Genomic DNA, 19,708 nt, shown 5'->3' on the forward strand with positions numbered 1-19,708 from the left:
GCAGACCAAGACCCAAGTGTGGGCCGGCAGAATTCAAATGGGACTGATTTCTGTGCCTAGTCCTCTGGGAATCCACATCCCCTAAGACTTTCACTTGTCCTAAAGACCTGAACACAGTCCCTTACCTCATGGGAAGTAGACTCTAGTCGAGGTCCTGAAAGAGCACAAGTCCAGAATTCAAGTGATGACAATCTTCCTGCACTTCCCTGTGGGAGCCCGCCCCCCCCCCCACCTCTGAGGCCCACATCTGTCCCAGTCCTGGACTTGGGTAGGGACCTTTCATTGAACCACAGTGGAACCCTACTACAGAACTATAATAATAATAATAAAGCTTGGTACTGGCACAAAAATAGACCCAAAAATCAATGGAATAGATTAGAAGACCCAGAAATAAAACCATATACCCTTACAGTTATCTGATATTTGATAAGGGAGCCAAACACATACAGTAGAAAAATAATAGCCTCTTTAACAAATAGTGTTGAGAGAATTGGGCATCCATATGCTGAACACTAAAAAGTGTGAAAAAGTGTAGCAGTAGAGCTGGCTGATGAAAGTGAGCTACACAAGTTGTGTTGTGGAGCTGGGTGGAGATGGAAGGGAGGAACTGGGAGAGAATGAGGGAGCAGAAGACTCTGCATGAAAGGAATGTACTCATTACCTGACTCATGTAATTGTAATCCCTCTGTGCATCACCTCTATTATAACAATAAAGTAGAAAAATAAGAGTCAGCATAATTGCAAAAACATGCTTGCTGCACCCACGTTTTTATCTTCAGGAAATGGAAATGATGTCAGTTGAATGATGCTTTGATTTAAATGTTCAAGGCCAAAAAGAAAAAAGAATGGTTTAAACTCACTAATGTCATATGAACCTGCGGACTGTAAGTCTCTTCAGAAATTACAGATGTTAAAGTGTTGTGTGCAACTGTGCCCACATCAACTTTTAGAATGTGTTTGCATAATATTGATATTTGCTTTTTCTTTTTTAAAAACCTTTATTTTAGGATGCAAAATTATTGTTTCTTATTTTCTTATATTTTAATGTGTGTGTGTGTGTGTGTGTGTGTATGTGGGTGTGCTGGTACTGGGGTTTGAACTCTGGGTCACAGACTCCTGCCAGGACTGAATTCAAACAATATTCCTTGATTAGCTAGGATTACAGGTGTGATCCACCTGTGCCTGGTTATTTTGATCTTTTTATTTATATTATCATTAATTTTATTTTGTTGTTATTAGTAACTCCTTTTCAACTTTATTTCTAAGCCTACTTACATGTTAAAAGGATGTGATAGACGTTATGTATGCATACTAACCAATACTGCCCTTGCTTCCTGACTCCATAGTAAAATCACAGAACTTTAAAGTCAGCCTGTAAACACTCAATGTCCATTTATTTGTCCCAGATTAGCACTGTTGGAAATCCATCTTTGGAACATCTGGTTTATTATGAAATGAAAATCCTGAAGGAGTTAAATAAGTGAGCTAAGTTATGGTTTATTCTTTGTAATGACCCTATTCTCATCTAGATCACAGAAAAGCAGTGTCTGGCAAAGCCATTTGTGTTGATGATACTTCCGTCTAGTCTGCCAGCGCTACCACATGTGACCACATTGTCTGATCATTTTGGGGAAATCAGAACCACACTCCTTCCAGTTCAGATTCTGTACATAAGCACTGACTCCATAGGATATTTTATTCTAAATGGTAGACATTATCTCATCAAATTTGGATCAGTTCTGGAAAACCAAGAACTTCTGACCACTTCTTCAGTAAAACTTTTGTCATAGTTCCTCACAAAACTACTCTTCTAACACATAATCTTTACCTAAAAACCTTTCTAGGTTTTCAGTGGCACTTAGTGATGCGTTGAAGTTTCTCTGACTTATGCTGGTTAGCCAAAGTCAGTTAGGTTCTCCTCAATTGTTCTATTATCACTCAGTGCCTCATTACTAAAGAAACTATCTGATGGATATTACTGATTTCATCCAGTCCAAGCTGAGGATGATATTCACTGAGATTTGAATAGATCAAGTCAATCTCTCTGTTATTCTTAGTAAAATGAATATTCCCCTCCTTTGTCATACAATGGACTAGCTTACTGTAAGTTTTAGAAAGGGCCTCTCTGTGACAAGCAATATGTGAACCTCAGAAATGATTAGGCAGTACTGTTTGTTTTTCTAATTATAAACCATGGTACTTAAATGGGTAACTGATTATCTCTTTTCCTTTAGATGAAACTGCCTCATCTTTTGAATCCTTACAAATTAGCATTCCTGAAGGTTATATTAAAAATGGTCTGTTAGTATCAAATGATTGTTTCATTATGTAGTGACTATATAATGTAACAGTTTGAAAAAATTTCAGAAACACCAATTTAATTTCCTTTATTGAGTATTTGTTTACAATAAAAGAGGTATAAAGTCATGTCCCCAAGTCTGAACTGCTTTTTTTTTTAAAGTTAAACCTTGAGTTTTCTGAATTACTTGATCTGAAGTAATTCTCTTTATACCTAAATGGTTTTATTGAAGTGTTTGAGATTAAAACATATGTGCTGTAAGAAGAATATGACAAACATTTTGAGAGTATAAAATTGTAAAAAATAGCATAATTTTACCAGTAAACCCACATTGTATTAGAAATGTGTAAGGCTCTTGGTTGTGAAATGTTTTGTTTGTCTATTTGCTGGTTTTATACTGAGCATCTAGTTTTATAACTTAACTTCCTGTGTACAGGTAAACAATGCTTATGACATCTCCATTACGTAAATTACAAGCTCTATCTTCTCACTATGATTACAGCTCAGCAATTTTAGTTTTAAACTGTAGTTCATGGGCTCACAAGGACTTTCTAGGATGGATCTGAAAGTTAGTCAGAACTTTTAATGTCAAATTTAAGACAAATAAAAAAACCTACAAGGTATTATGTTTCCTTCAGATTTTAATCCCATGGGAGGCTAACTCCAACATTACCTCCATGTTTCTCATTCAGAAAACAGTTAAATGTGTGTGCGGAATTAGTGAATGGTTTGCTGCTTTGCTGGTGTTACAGTTCTCTAAGTCAACACAGCTCTCCTGACATTTTCCTGAAGGGCAGATTGTTGACTTAGGATTGCATTAACTTTATCGTCTGGCTTTTGGATTTTTCACTGAGTGCGACCTTCCCTTGATCGTCTTCTAGATCCTGTTAGGAAAAAGACACAATACATGAGGAAAAAAGATGGTAAAACTAGAGATTAAGAAAGTGATATTCTGTACATAAGTGTCTATCAAAGGATACTGCAGTTGTTATAAACTTTATCTCAATTATGTTCTCTTAATAGTATCCTTAGCTTATGGTGATAAAAATTAAGATTTTGTTTTGGATAATAATATGTAAAAATAACTTGAAATTTGGCAATCAGGAATAAAAACACCAGATACTTCAGGAAATTTGAATGGGTTTGGATGTTTAGTGTAACACTGATCTTATCAAGATGAATTGTCTATACATATGGTTGTGTTAAATGGCAATTCCCTTGTATATCTATTGAAAGAGAATAAAAAAGAAATATTAAAAATCCTTGATAAATTCTTCAGTGAGAAAAAATACCACCCAAACTAAAATCATTGTAAAGATGGGCCCTTGAATTTCAAAGTTCTACACTTTGGATTAGCTTAAAATCAGATTCACCTATAATGCATTAATAAGCCTTGTGACTTCTTTTTGCTATTTCTATGTAACTATCTCAAGAATTATAAACTTACAGTTCCAAAATTTTTGTTTACTCTAGGCTCCACAGAGAAAATTTTTACTCTATCAGTGTTTTGAGTTACAATAGGACAAAATAGAAAGTGTGCATAAATGTAATTATGAAGAAAATTATAGTCTGGTAAATTATATCAAAATATTATTAACAGTTATATTAACCTTTTTTCTGTATTGTACTGTTCTAATTTATTTACAACATCAACTGTAGCCTTATCTCATAAAGTTTTAAAGGTTAAGTCTTCCTTCTCTTGAAATATGCTCATTTATGTGAAAATGTTCATGTTATCTTTAAGTGTTTATTTATTAAATAATTTGATTCTATGAATAATGCAGAATATGAGCAATTTTTCTCCTGATACTTGTCACCAAAATAGTTCATATCTTAACTGGACTAACTTTTCTCTGACAGAAAAAATAACTCTAAAAGCTATAATAAAAGCTTCCTTGATCTTTCTTGTAAGATAAGCCACATGCACTATTACTATAGTCAATACATTTACCTTGAACCCTTTTGTTGGCTTGTATCTTTCTCGCAGGTGTGTCTAAAATTAAAAATTTAGAATGAGCAATGCTTAGCAGTTATAGATAAAATCAGACTGAATACCGCAATTAAAGACAAAAGTATAAGGTTTTAAATAGCTACCACTTAACCAAGATTTCTTTTTTCTTTTTTTTTAGTAGCAGATTTTACAGTCCTTATAAGGCATTTCATATAGATGAAGAACAGTGATTTGCTTCCTATAGAACACAAAAAATCTTCACTAAGTGCCAAACACATTGTTTATTTATGCCTTCTGAAGTCCCATTTTTTGTGCCATTTTCGCAGAGTAAAGGACTTATGTACTTTTTGACCTTTTAATAAAAAGAATCAACTTTTGAGAAAAGAATAGATAAACACAAGTATCTCCCAGAGAAAGCAACTCATCTTTGTCACTCTCCTTAGTTTTTCTTTGATTTCTTATTTTCTATATGTTAGTACTCAGAAAGAAAGTTGAAAATTTTCTATTGTGTATATTCTTAGGAATTCTTTGAAATCCCATAAAGTGCAAGCAATGAATTATCTTTAGGAGTAGTTTTGGTTCTTTGTTTCCAACCTTTACTTAGTGAATAAAAGCATTATTTTCAAGAATTTATTAAGTTCCACATAGCAGATTATTGTGCAATTGAAAGAAGGGACACATATACAATCTATTTTTCAAAATAAGCAAGTACACGTAGATTCCTATCCAAAATCTGGTAGCATATAACAAGATTTGTGACCATTTTACTATGATAATATCAAAGTAAGAAAGGTGAAACGCGACTAATATTTTAGAAGAAAAGTGTGTATGAAGTGCATAATGAAGGTTTGCTCCCAAGGGTTCTCAGCTATTTCAACACAAATTGAGTGGTTTGCAATCACTTTTGTTCAAGTAAAAAGTAAGAAGACAAGCCAATCATCAAAGGATTTGGTACAAATGCTTCTCATCAAATACATAAACATGTATTTTTATTTTGTGCCATTATTGGAGCTTGAACTCAGGACACTGGTCCCTGTGCCTTGGTTTCTTTTGTTCAAGTCTGATGCTGTATCATTTGATCACATTTCACTTTTGGCCTTTTGGTTACTAACTGGAGATGAATCTCACGGACTTTCTTGTCCAGGCTGGCTTTGAGCCACAATTTTCAGGTCTCAGCCTTCTTAGTTGCTAGGATTACAGGCGTGAACCACCCATGCGTGGCTCCCTTTTTATTTATTTTTACTTGACTATGATTTTGGAAATTTAAAATAGGGTGTGAAGCTTTTTGTTGTTACAAATACCACTTGACATTACTTTTGATTATAATATTTGCTGACAGAGTAAGTGTTGTCTGAAGTAGTATTATGCAGTACTGCATGTGGAATATTATTCCAAGATTTTTTTTCATATGGTCATTCACTTAAGATGCAAGTAACATTGTCACTTTCATTTTTCACATGAAGGGAATATGGATGAAGTCAGTCAAATCCCTGTTCAAGTCAGAACTCAGCTTGACGCTAGATTTAAAACACAATCCAGGTTCTCTGAAGAATTGATAAGTTGTTATATGTTTTATTGGCAGATTTACAAAACCAAATGAATTTTTCTCTTCCCCTATGGCTAACATTCTCCTACAATTGCTAATAGTCTCAATATATACAGTTCTGCCCATGATAAGCATGAAACATTGTACACACTTTGTGTGAATAGTTTTTCAGTTCAGAAACTTGAGGCATCTCAGTGACGAGATACAGTGTAAGTGCTAAAGAGACATTTTTTGTGTTATCAGTCCTGATTGAAGTGATTGGGATGTGCACCCAAGTCATCAAGATGAACTTTGTGTGTCGCAATGTTCACAGCCCAAACATAACATACTGAGTGTTCTGAGTCCTCAAATGAAGAGCATGGCTCGGGTGTGTGTCAGTTGGCCTAACGCTGATGGGAAAAGCCAGTCCTGCGTGACATAATCTTCAGGCACAACAACTTTTTGTAAATCTTTGTCTCTTAGAATTGAGTTGAGGGAATAATTGTTTGTCTGAGTGTGGATTGTAGATGGCTGAATAAAGAAAGCTAGTGTGTCCAATGACCACACAAGCATGTATCTTCTTTTCTCTGAGAAGGCATGCTTTAGAGATATTTTGATAAAATGTTTGATGTGACATATTTGAAAAGAAATCCTGATGGGTGTGTGTAGAAAACCTAAAGAACCTCCGAAAGGAACAGAAATACAATCCAAGAAAGGAGTCCACTAAAACGAGAGCATCCATTTCTTGTCTTGTAGCAAGGATATCTTTTAGAACTGAATCAACTCTTGAGTACTTACTTGTGTTTAACAATGGACTTATTAGCAAAACCTTATAAAAGGAGGAGAAAATATACTCACCCACAGTTCAACCCTAAAATGAAAGAAATCAATACAACTAGGAACATCTACTAATTCATTCATTCTCTAACAGGCACTGCCATTCTACAAAGCTGCTCACTATGGCAAGGACTGAAAAGGAAAAATCAAAGAATTCAATTCAATGCTCATAATGTGTTCACCTTTTCCTTCTAATTTTTTGTAGTAGAGAGTTGAGTAATTGGGATAGATTAGTAAATCCTGTGTTAGATCTTACAGGAATGTCTAGGTTTTTTTTTTAGTTATGATTTGGGTATTCTATTTTTCAGATGGATATATTTCTATTGAAAATGAAAATTTTAAAATTGTCATTTAGAGTTTTTGAATTCTTTGTTTTACTCTTTTGCTTTTGAAAGTAGGGTCCATTGAATGTCCTAGATGAAGAACATTCCATACTTGAAAGATTAATTTCATGTATAAAATAATTTATATTTCACTCACATGGTTAGAAGAAATAGATAATCACAAGAATATTGTTTTTTAAAAAGCATATCTATGCACTTACAGATCCCCAACATGCCTCCATTGGTGTTACAGGAGCAGTGAATATATTTTTTTGAAAATATTTTTTAAAATGTCAAATTTGGGCTTGTTTAGCAGCAATAATTTAAAAATCATTCCTTTTCCCATATACTCCAAAGAGCCTCACAATTGTCCATATTAAAGTCAAAAAAATATTCAATGCTCCCTAGCTTTATATCATAAAACTTTTTAAAGACTGTATAAATTAGGCATCAATTCTTTGTAACTAATACTTAAGCCACTTCATTTGCTAAGACAATTCCTGAGATTGCTTTTGTTTTAACCTAATGAAAAGAAAAACCTCTATGCCCAGTCTTTAAAAAGCTGAAGAACTCAACCAGCAGCACCTGTTAAATGGGTTAGTTACCCTTTTACTAACCTCCCTGGAGTAGTCTTTTAATTTCTTCATCTTCAAATAAATGACCATCACCTTCAATGAATTTGGTGACCTTGGTGACCTCTGAGAGGATATATGTTTATAGCAGAAATTGGTTTATATAATAAATAGATAAGAGAGATGTGATAAACTCTGCCCAATAAAGAATTGCAGATCAACATTCACTTCCTTCTCAGCCTTTAGTGCTGATATCCAGTTTTTGAGGGGAGATAGGTATGAAACTGTCTATCAATGTCTAACCAAACAATCACTATGGATACCATTTTAGGCTCCATTTCATACCTATGTTTAGATCTCTTCCTTATGTTGATATGTAACATGAATGTTGGAAGGAATGATAGTATGTACAATATACACAAGGATATAGAGATTTGTTTTTGGTGTGGGCACAGACATTTGAAATGTACATTCTTCTTTTGGTAGGCATACTGACCTTCTTGCAATAGTTTCTTCAAGGTTTCCTCTGTTTCTCCAACACCAGCAGAAATTCTAGTGTACTTTATTTCAGGACCTAAAGAAAAGACACTTTTTAAAAGTCTAAAACATGGGTGACCAAGCTTTTGTGAAGGGCAAGTCAGTAATGTGAAACATGGGGTCTGAATTGCACCTGCTAGTTTTGTCATTATGGAGGTGTGAAAGTAGCTATGGACATTTTACATGTGAGTGCTCACGTCAGTGTTCCATGAACACTAATTTATAAAAATATGTGTCACAGAGCCTATGTTCTGATTACAGATGCATACATATACTTATAAAATAGAATTTAAAGTTATTTATAGGTGAAAGAATGATACAAAAACTTGGTAAAATTATTGATCAACTTTTTTTTTTTTGTCAGTTGTGAGGTTTAAACCCAGGGCCTGAGTGCTATCCTGGTGCTTCTTTAGCTCAAGGATAGTGCTCTACCACTTTGAGCCAAAGCTCCACTTCTGGTTTTCTGGTAATTAATTGGAGATAAGAGTCTCATGGACTTTGCTTCTTCAAACTGACTTCTAATTTCAATCCTCAGATCTCAGCATCATAAGTAGCTTGGATTATCCTCAGATCTCAGTAGCTTGGATTATAGGTGTGAGCTACCAGTGCCCGGCTTCATCAACTTTTTATAAAAACTTGAACAAAATTCTATATAGACTTGTAAGTGGACATATGGACCCTAAGTTTAATGAAGCTCATACATAAAGAATCTTTTGTGTTTTAGAATAATCAACAGTAAAGCAAAGGTAGAATATTTTACAGCAGGTATGCATGTACATAATGAAAAAAACATTCTTGTACTATGTCTAAAATGTCCAATTCAAAGTACAACACAAATTACCTACTTAGCATAGTATTTTTGCCACAAAAAGGAAAATGAAGTAACTTTACCAACTTCCACAAGGAAAGTTTAGTCAGTTTTCAGATGACCTTGCAGATATTTGAGGATTGACTATCATATAGCTTTTGTACATCTAGTGCAGTTTTGTGCACAGAATTAAGAATTACCTGTAATAATTCGTTCTTCTCGTGTCTGCTTCTCAGTGATTTCCACAGGCACTCCATCAATGATTTTTGTGTACTTTTTAATAATTGGTTCTGAAAGTAGGGGAAGAAAAATATCTTTGATTTACCCTGTATGGTATCTGTACTCACTCCTTATGATAGATATTTTAATGATGGAATATTTCCCTTAAGATATCACCATTTAAAATTTGATACTGGTCATTATAAGGACATAACTAAATGAATTCCTTTGCAAGTAATAGGTCTTGCAAGGCAATGGTTAGGTTTTTAATCTTAGTTGAGGGAGAGGGAAATTGGCAAGTCAAATCTCTAACACTGAACAAGGAGTCCTACAATAAACCTGACAGTGGCTTATCAGCAGTCTTCCACAAATGCCATTTTCCTCTTCTGAGTACACGATACTTTTTTTTTTCTGTTAGCATCAACATAAACACTGTATTGCATAACACAATATACTTTCCTAGAGCTAATGGCATTTTCACTGAAACTAGGGACTTAATAGATAATGTTAATGACAAGTGCACTCCTCAAAGCCAAACTATATTTCATTTCTGACTGTTAATAAGAGCCTTATTTTATTACTGACTGCTGATAATAGCTTTGAAAATGATACCCCCATTGATATAAAATGAAAACAAAGAAAAAAATTGGATGTGCAATAATTCTACACACACACTATGTTAAAACAGTCCCAGCAGAAGGGATGACACTGATCTAGATGCACTGTAATGATGGCTGAATAGTCACAGCGATGCTACTAGAGCAAAGAGACCACTCACCTCCACGGATCACATCCGTTATAGTTTCTCCTTCTTTGATCAGTTTGAATTCGGGCTCACCTTCGATTTGGATTTTAGTCATTGCAGGTCCTGAGATGGTATGATAGGAGACATATCACTGAGTTACAATGATCCTTTCAGTTTACAAGAACAGGAAATTAATTTCAACATATGGTGTTACTCAGATATCAAAGTGTTTCAGGTTTTACAAAATCAGTTTTAAACATTTCTCATTATCTTTTGATTAGGCAATACTTAAAATGGTTCATTCTGTTGGTGTGCTATATAACTACTTCCATCTGTCTAAGTGTTTAAAGTGATGTACAAAGCCACCCACTCACTACTACTTGTAGCAAATGATAACAGTAGATATAATATTAATATGAAAATATTGGATGTGACAACTTTTGTGAATTACATACATACAAATTTGATGGACTCTAATCATTACTAGTTTAGATCCTACTTCATCAGATAAATCCTCTCTACTTCTCTGTCATTATAAAAAATATTTCACTTGAGTTGTTATTTGAGTTTATTATTTGATTCTCATAGACTTTCCTGCCCAGGCTGGCTTTGAACCATGATTCTCAGATCTTAGCTTCCTGAGTAGCTAGGATTATAGGTGAGACTTAGCAGTTCAGTTAAGTTGTTTTTTTTAATGTCTCAGGACTTTACCATTTTTTGTATGTGTGTATTTGGTACTGGGTTTGAACACAGGGCCTGGGTGCTATTTCTAAGCTTTTTCACTCAAGGTTGTTGCTCTACCACTTGAGCCTCACCTCCATATCTGTCTTTTTGGGGGTGAATTGGAGATAAAAAGCTTATGGACTTTCTTGCCAAGCTGGCTTTGAACATTTATCTTTAGGTCTTAGCCTCTTGAATAGCTAGGATTTTATAGGTGTAAGCCACCAATATCTGGCTGAGGACCTTACATTTTTATCTTAAATAAACATAAGACTGAAAATAAGAAAATGCCATATACTTACCTTTAAGATGCAGAATTTTAGGTTTTATGGGAAATTGGACTAGAGTACTTACCTTGTATATGAAAACTATGAAAAGTTAACTAATTAAAAATAGATCTTCAAATGCAAAGATCATCAGCTGCCACATTTGACTTGCAAAATGATTTTGCTCTCAGAGAAAATCATTTTGAATGTTAGCAAATTACTACATTAGTTAATCAAGAATCTTTCACAGAAGAGTAAGAAAAACATGGTTCAGTACATTTAACTCATACTGTAATACCTTTCAATGGTTGAATATGGTAGTAATTGCTTATCTTTAGATTTTTCTTGTCCATCAATTGTCTATATATACCAATACCCAGAATTAAATAGAATAATGGCAAATAATAGAAACAAATATACAGTTCTGTCAAAGCACAAATATTCCAGGCCATCATAGATGAGGCCAATGGCTACTGAATAGACATGACATCAGGTTTTTAAGGTGGAGAAATTTCAAAATGAAAGTATCCCTAAGAGTTTAAGGTGGAGAAATAAGAAGATATTTAGTTAATCTTAAAATTTGCCTAATTACTTACTTGAAAAAGCCAGATACCTCAAAATTATGTCTGGGAGTGTAAGGTACTTAGACAGAACTCAAATTTCATCAATGAATTCATAAAGTTCCTAACAAGAGAAGGTAACTCTAGTAGCAATCTTAAGAGCTGATTGTCCAGATGAATATTTGCTTCCTTCATTAAGGTAAGGAAAGTAAAGGCTATGAATCTTTGAATACAACTCTTTTTAGTGAATTTGTAGCACGATTTTTTGCATCCAGATTCCATTATGGGAGAACTCCAGATTCAACAAACTGATACCTCATTATGCTCCTAACTGAAATAACAATGAGAGGAACCCTATTATAAAGATTATAAAAAACCCAATGAGACAGAACCCTATTATAAAGATTCAAAAGATGAAGGAACTCAAAGGAACATAAAGACAATAGTATTCAAAGTTACTATCTTAATTCACAGAAAGAAATGATGAAAATCAAAGATGAGTGCAAGAATCTTTTTCTTTAGATGAAATTATAGACATATCCTGTTCCTCTTTTCAAATAGTTTCTTTTTTTTATAGGACAAAAAGATAACCAGGTTTGTTCTCTGGCAAGGTACACATCATGATACATAAACATAGAAAAGAAGAAATGCTTGAAGTTTAACCTTTGGAGATAATTAAAATACATGAAATTAAGATAATGTCAAAGACATTGGGATTGGCTGAAATGAACAGTGAGAGTGGAGAGAAAAGTGGCTTTTATAATCCGAAATATCAGGAGAAAAGTAAGTATTTCATAGATAACAATATGCTCACATATGGAATGTAAGATTCTAAGGCTTGACTCATTAACAAAGTTATTATCTCTTTGCCTGTTGATTAAGTTTAAAAATGTTGGCCCTATAATTTTATCTCTCAGTAAATTTATTTGCTTTCTTATAAATTGTCAGTGTACATTACACCAATGTTTGGTTGCATTTTTAAAAGCTTCCATTGATGTACAACTTCTATGCTCTCTTAAGCAGCTGAATAATTTTTTAAAAAAAGTTGCTCATTGTGAAGCACGATTCTTATAATAGTACAAAAGAGACTTTTGGGGAGATCGGAAACAAAGGTACCAAAAAACCACAGTGACTGAAGGAACATATGGTAGAAATGTTCAAGACTTTCTTTTTCTTTTTTCTATTTTTTTTTTTTTTAGTGAGTATCTGGGTACAAGTGCTAATTTGAAATCAATTGAACTTAATGAAATCAAATACAAGCAAATGTACTGAAAGTATTAGAAATGCACCATCTACATTGCTAAATAATTTGTACTACACATTCTGTAGTTTCATGAGCATGCCATTGGTAAAGAAATATTTAGCATGTTAGTTTCAAGAAGAATGCAGATTCATTCATAGACATCAGTAGATGATGTGAATTTTGTCACAGTAAAGGAACCATGTATAGTAGTTATTTATTTTTTTACCTTCAGTTTTGATAATAGGCTGAAGACTGCCTTGAATCACTTTAATTTTTGGTTCCACCACTTTGGTTATAATTTTAGTGGCTGAAATCATAGAAAGTGGAATATGAATGATGTTTATACAAAAGTAAAATGAATGATGTACTTTTTCTCTTGCCCTCAGAGGGTATTGAGTCATCAAATATGGTCATTTGTTCAGGCAGTTAGCTACAGGAAATATGCGCAGTATGTAACTGATGTCTTCTGTGTTCAGGTGTTGAGCTCTGAAGTCATGACGTGGATTTGTTCCAGTGAAATAAAGTTACTAAATTAGGAACTCTATCTAGAAATCTCATTCTGAACTACTCCTCTAATGCTCTTTACCTTCTTTTGTACTTCTTGAAAATTGGCTGTATAGTAACAGAAGACAAAGAATTAATTCCATGCAATTCATAATATCTTCAATTGCATTGTTGAATTTTTCTCAATTAAAAAAGAGTATTGAAATAGAGACAAAATGTTTCATGCATTTGATAATAACAGTGATATAGAAAGGAAAAATATGAGAAGGAATTCAGAATGCTTAAAGGGAAGAGGGAAATTCAGCCAGCCAACATGAGCTCTATGCAACAAATATGATATGGTCAGAATTTAATTTTAATGTTAAAATATCTTTAATTTTTAGATTTAGTGGGTTCATTATGTTTTTAATTTCATGATATGTGTTTTAAATGTATGTCATCAATCTAAGTGAGATAATAATGCACACAAAGTTTACTTAAAGTAGTCAAGGAGTTTGTTGACTTTGGTTATACAGGTTAACTTAGGCAGAAATGTATTTTTGGAATGAAAAATTGTCAAACTACAGACTTTTCTTTCATTCCTGTCTTTTCACACACACACACACCATTCAACAAAGAAGTTTATGAATACATCTTGCTCAATGTCATCCCTTTCAACATTCTCAGTCATCCCTCTCAACCCACCCCTTCCCTTAGTTTCTTAATTTTGTAAGATATACATTGAATTTTTTATTGCATTTTCTTCCTTTCATCTCTTCATTTGTCTAGCTCCCTATCCTTCACCCTACCATTTCTAAGTACCAATTTCCTGTTGTTTACTCTGTTGAAGATTGATTTAGATTTTCTAGGGCATTACACTGAGTTCTCCACTGAATCTACTGTATTTCAGGTAATATATTTGGGTACATATGTGTACCACCCAAAGAAAGCATGCAACCTTGGTCTCTGTGGGCCTCACTTGCTTCACTTAACAGAATTTTTCCAGGTCCTTCCATTTCTTTGAAAATGGTGCAAAACCATTCTTTCTAATGGATGAGTAAAATTCCATTCTGTGTATATACCACATTTTCTTGATTCATTCATCCATTCATACCTTGCCTATGGTGAATAGTGCTGCAGTGAACATGGTTGTCCTGGTGGCTTTACTGCATCCTAGGTTTTAATCTTTTGAGTAAATTCCCAGGAATGGAATAGAAGACATAAAAGATGGTAATACTCGTTTTGGACATGACAACTTGGGGGGGGGGGTGGGGGGAGGAGAAGGATTGGGATTAGGGGGGGAGGGGGGAGGCTGGGAAGGGATGTGAAGGATAAACAAAGGAGGAGGCTGCAATGCTTGGTAAGAAATGTACGCATTATCCTGCCCATGTAACTGTAACTCCTCTGTACAGTATGTTCACAAATAAAATTAAATTAAATTTAAAAAAAAAAAAAAAAGATGGTAATACTGTGTAAGAAGATGCCTTAGAGCTGAATTAGTAATTAGTGACTAATGTTGATTCCTAAGAGCTGAAATGTTATCACAACTTGGTTTCTGTCAGATTTTTATCTCCTGTTCTGAGATATTTATTTTATCAACTTTTAAAACCAATGTAGGATCTGGTCCCTTATAAAGACTGTATTTAAATCTTGGTTTAATCTCAAATTAGGAGATTCTAAAACATTTCCAATCTATGTATTTAATTATTTATCCCACACATAGTTTTGTCTCAGGACTTCCCATGAGGATCAAATGAAAGAAAGATTTGTACTGTTATTATTAAAGTGGATTAATTTCTTGTACTTCAGTTTTTTAGAATCATGTAAATGAATTAAGTTTAAGATGTATAATTAATTAATTGGTAGTTTTATTTTAATATTTCTTTTCTGAGGAATTAAATCTTCTTGACAAATAGAGTTAAGGATTTATTGATGCTTGTCCCTTGCACTTCAAATACTCGATATTTGATAATACATACAAAAAGCATGCAAAATACAATTTAAGGGAGGGGATGCAGTCACAATATTTAATGCATGTTCCATGAAATTGAGGGGAAGAGTTGGTTTGGGAGGGATGGGAGAGAATGATGAAAATGGTGACATTGAAATAGATGCATTATTTTCATAAACCAGTTTGTTGAATGGTAACTATTTTGTATGACTAATGATAGATAATAAAAATAAAATTGGAGAAAAAGAAATCTCAAAATATATACATATATATTAGTTGCAGGACAAGAGTCATATGCACCAAGGAAATTACAAACTTTAGAGAGAAACCAACAAATGAACATAAAAAATTAAATCTTTGGTTTATTTAGTCTCTACTGTTTGAAATGTTTAGTGGCAGTATTTTACTCTGATAGGAGTAATAGAGACATCCAACATTGTAATTCATCTGTCAGTTTGATTAAGGGTTCTAAATAGATCAACAAGACTCATTAATTAAACTTAAATATATATATTTTTAAATGTGGCTAATGACCTATGACTGAGACAACTTCTGTAAAGGGTAATTCAAAATTTCTAGTAATATTTTGGCTTATGATAAGCAAAATAGTGTTCTTCCATATATGGAAAGGAACAGACTACATGGAAAAATAGATGTTAAAAAACTTGTTCACATCTGTCTTTGGTAGTAAAGGATGACATAGCATGTCTGATGAATAGAGCCCATAAGGATCCTTTAACTCATGGTAAAATAGATTTTGACAAAGTTATATACGTCCAGTCTGGAATTTATACCAGGCTGGATCATCATTATTCTATTTAAATCCTTGAGACAGTATTAAGCTGGCTTGATAATGGAATTGAGAATGGTAAAGTCACAGAGCTTAAATCAATATGAGTAGCAGACATTTTGTTTTGCTCCTTATTGGCTTTGTTCCTTCTCAATATCTAGTGTAAAATGTTAGTAATTAAATAACTGGATGTTCATAATATGAGATAGAATAACTTTCTAGTAATACTTTAGCTACTGGTACATTTTGAATAATTAGTTGTAGAGCCAAAACAAAATGAAGAGAATTTTTGCTTTGAAAGCTACGATGAAAGGAAGAAAGAAGGCCGGAGGATAATGCTACAATGAAGACAACACTTTATGAGTGATATTTATGAGAATTAAATGCTCTTCTGTTGTTAAGCAGTACAGGTTGAGCTTTGATAATCTGGTATTATCTGGGATGAAAGAACTCTGGAACCTTTAAGATTGTGTGTTTGTTAGTCCAGTTTTGTAAAGGAAGAGGTTTTGTACTGCTACCTCATAAACATTATTCATCTTTGCCACACCTTCTCATAGCTCAGGAGTTGAGAGAAGAAAGAAAGGTTTTGTTATTTAGCAGTGCTGTTATTATATCCACACATTCAAACTTTTAGTAACTATTGTGCCATCTCTTCCCATTATATGTCTTTTATACATTTTCTCTCAGCCACACAGGCATTCTATCCATGCCATACCCTCTCGCTCTAGTTTTCTTATAAGTAGGAAAGTGGTTCAATCGAATATAAGGATATGGGCAAGGCTGGAAAGCTTCTCCTACACTTCAATCTCTGTTTCCAAAGGAAGGAGATACCCTGGTGTGTGGAATTCTAAATACCAGATTATCAAGTCTTTGCAAATGCAAAGAAAATGATTGTTTTACATCTTGCCACTTATTTGTAGACAATATTTTTCAGATACTTACTATAGACAGTCATGGGGATCTCTTTGAAGGTGCTACCACGAACATACTGGAAATAAACATTTATGTTTAGTTACATAAAATTCAGTAAATGAAACCATGTAGTCTCCTTAACTCTTACTAAAATAAAAATAACTAGGTTACTATTATAACATTTGATAGAATAGAAATGAAGCCTTCAAATAAATCGTGTCCTAATTTCTGACTATCAGGGCAGATGCTGAGACACTATTGGATTTGTTACTCAGCATTGTAAAATGATAGAATAATACTTAATCCAAATTTAAATATATCTATCGAATTCTTTATTTTTCCATCATATTTAGTATCAAAAGTAATTGATGGTTAAATCTTGACAATATAAAGAGTTTAGTTGCTTATATATCTCTTTTCTTTCCAACAACATTGTCAGCTTTTTTCTTAAAGACTATATTCAATTCTACTTAATATTTTTCTGTCACACTTAAGATGCTAGTTGTCCCAATTAGCTTTAAGTAGGGATTTGTTGATTAAAACTGTGAAGAGTCTTTTCTTTCTTTCTTTCTTGCTTTCTTGCTTGCCTGCCTTCCTTCCTTCCTTCCTTCCTTCTTCCTTTCCTTCTTCCTTCCTTTCTTCCTTTCTTCCTTCCTTCCTTCCTTCCTTTCTTTTCTTCTTTCTTTCTTTCTTTCTATCTCTCTTTTTCTCTCTCTTTCTTTCTCTCTTTCTCTCTTTCTTTTTTTTGTCAGTCGTGGGGCCTGAACTCTGGGCCTAGGTGCTAGCTCTATCAGCTCTTCAGCTCAAGGCTAGCACTCTACCACTTGAGCCATAGCTCTATTTCCTGCTTTTTCTGCTTATGTGGTGCTGAAGAATTGAACCCAGGGCCTCATGCATGCAAGACAAGCACTCTACCACTGAGCCACCTTCCCAGCCCCGAGAGTTATTTCCTTACTGGATGTTCAGTAGTACTTAAGCAATAAAGATCAGAGCCCAATGTATATTTACACATTAATGTCTATTTTTAGTCTCATGTTAAAACTATGATATCTGTTTAATGTATGAAAATAAACCAAATATCATTCTGTACCTTAATTTGGATGTATTTGATCAGTTTGTTAAGTATTTCCAGCAGCCGATCATTTCCAACAGGTATGTCTATTGAGTGAATATTGGTAAGAAAATGTGAAATAAAAACCTAGGTTTATATTATATAAAAAAGTCTTATTCCATTAATAGATTCAAGAATTACCAACCTGCTGGATAGAGAAGTTTATCCACAACATGAATTACACCATTCGTGGTCATAATGTCAGATTCTTTGGACTTTAATTCATTTACCAGAAGTGTTTCATTTCCCTAGCCAAATAAAAGATGTCAGGAAGAAATTTAATAAAGAATGGACATTAGGATAATTTAATGATATATAAACATTACTATAAATTCATTCTAGACAGCTTACCCCTTTCAGATAGATTTTGCTTCCTTGTGTGGTCTTTAGAATGTTAGTGACGCCAGGTTCAAATCCTTTTCCAATGTAAACTCCTGGTGTCAGATGATAAAGGATGATGTTTTGGAGGGCATTTTTGTCCCCTAGGAGAAAAAAAATGTTCATATTTATTTACTATTATATCATTGTTTTCTGACATGTTGATACTATAAGTACAAAGAAGCTAAAACATTGGGCTTTATTTTATTTTCCCGACGCTGCATTTTCTTATAATGTCATTATTTTCTCAAGTTGCTATCAATGCTGCATTAATCATTCCAATGAGATCAGAATATTCTGCAACTTACTAGGAGAAAAATACTGAGTTAGTTTTGGCATTATGATTATTTCTTTCCTATTATGTCCTTGGTTGCCTTTTGACCAATAAAAACACACGGGTAGTAAGTTTATGAAAGGCTCCTCACACATCCCATGTGGAATTAAAGGAAATTGTAGCTTGCCAAGAATACAGAGGAGGGAATCTGTTTTAGATTAATGTTGGAGTGAACAAGAATGCTTGAGGAAAAAGTTATATCCTGAAACCCAAGGGCGAATAGCTGGTAGTCACTTATACTCACGGATCAGAGTTTCCTTTTCTTCGTTTGTCATTCCCTTGAAAGCATCATTGGTTGGTGCGAATAAGGTCCAATCTCCAGGCTGACTTAGAAGATCCTTTAAGTCTGCAGCTTCAAGCAGGCTGAGGAAGACACTAAACAGAAAGGAGATGCATTCATTTGGGGGAGATTTAGATTTGGTTATATTCAACCACAATGCATACAGGAAAATAGAGTCTACTTATTCAGAAGGAGTGAGAAACCTCCACATTTTAATATATATTTCCAGTGCAATCTACCTGCTAAGAAAATTTTGTAATAGAGAATGACTTAATTTTTTAAATATTTTTTATTGTTAAAATACTGTACAGAGGGGTTACAATTACATGAGCAAGGTAATGAGTCCATTTCTTACCAAGCACTGTTGCCTCCTTCTTTGTTTTTCCCCTACCATCCCTTCCCTCCCATTTCCATAACTATTACCCCCCCCTCCAGCCCCCGCCTAAATTGTAAAGTTCATTGTTACACTGGGTCAACCTGTATCCCTATTTAAACATTTACTTGTCAAGGACATGCTTTATTGTAAAACAGAGACTTTCTTAAAAAAAACCTTTAATATTCTATCAAATCATTTTTTCTAATATATTATCACTGTAAAATAATATATCATTTAATATATGATCACTTAGTATATTACTTAATATGTAATATAATATAATATAAAATTTCATTATAAGGAAATTTACAAAGAGAAGTTCAGCCTATCAGATTTATTTTACTCATTAAGTTATATTATGGGGGCTGGGAAGTTGGCTCAGTGGTAGAGTGCTTGCCTCACATGCATGAGGTCCTGGGTTTGATTCATAAGCAGAAAAAAGCCAGAAGTGGCTCTGTGGCTCAAGTGGTGGAGCACTAGCCTTGAAC

General features: G+C 33.7%; 1 protein-coding gene across 4 annotated transcripts in view; it reads right to left on the minus strand.

Moving 5' to 3' along the window:
• Positions 1 to 2,375: 2,375 nt before the first annotated feature.
• The window catches only part of Postn (periostin), a 32,683-nt gene continuing 15,350 nt past the window's right edge, over positions 2,376 to 19,708 (minus strand). The window contains exons 12-23 of one of the 4 annotated variants that reach the window (XM_042685423.1): positions 18,809 to 18,939; positions 18,204 to 18,334; positions 17,998 to 18,100; positions 17,832 to 17,899; positions 16,772 to 16,817; positions 12,832 to 12,912; positions 9,850 to 9,939; positions 9,053 to 9,142; positions 8,004 to 8,081; positions 7,553 to 7,633; positions 4,251 to 4,292; positions 2,376 to 3,183 (exon numbers count right to left, since the gene is read on the minus strand). In XM_042685423.1, the coding sequence (XP_042541357.1) occupies positions 3,146 to 3,183; positions 4,251 to 4,292; positions 7,553 to 7,633; positions 8,004 to 8,081; positions 9,053 to 9,142; positions 9,850 to 9,939; positions 12,832 to 12,912; positions 16,772 to 16,817; positions 17,832 to 17,899; positions 17,998 to 18,100; positions 18,204 to 18,334; positions 18,809 to 18,939 (979 nt within the window). In that variant the 3' untranslated portion in view covers positions 2,376 to 3,145. The remainder of the gene's footprint in view (positions 3,184 to 4,250; positions 4,293 to 7,552; positions 7,634 to 8,003; positions 8,082 to 9,052; positions 9,143 to 9,849; positions 9,940 to 12,831; positions 12,913 to 16,771; positions 16,818 to 17,831; positions 17,900 to 17,997; positions 18,101 to 18,203; positions 18,335 to 18,808; positions 18,940 to 19,708) is intronic. The other 3 variants (XM_042685424.1, XM_042685425.1, XM_042685426.1) reach the window with 3 other exon arrangements.

Source organism: Dipodomys spectabilis, unplaced genomic scaffold (genome assembly GCF_019054845.1).
Source record: "Dipodomys spectabilis isolate Male_0828 unplaced genomic scaffold, ASM1905484v1 ptg000095l, whole genome shotgun sequence".
Lineage (NCBI taxonomy): Eukaryota > Metazoa > Chordata > Mammalia > Rodentia > Heteromyidae > Dipodomys > Dipodomys spectabilis.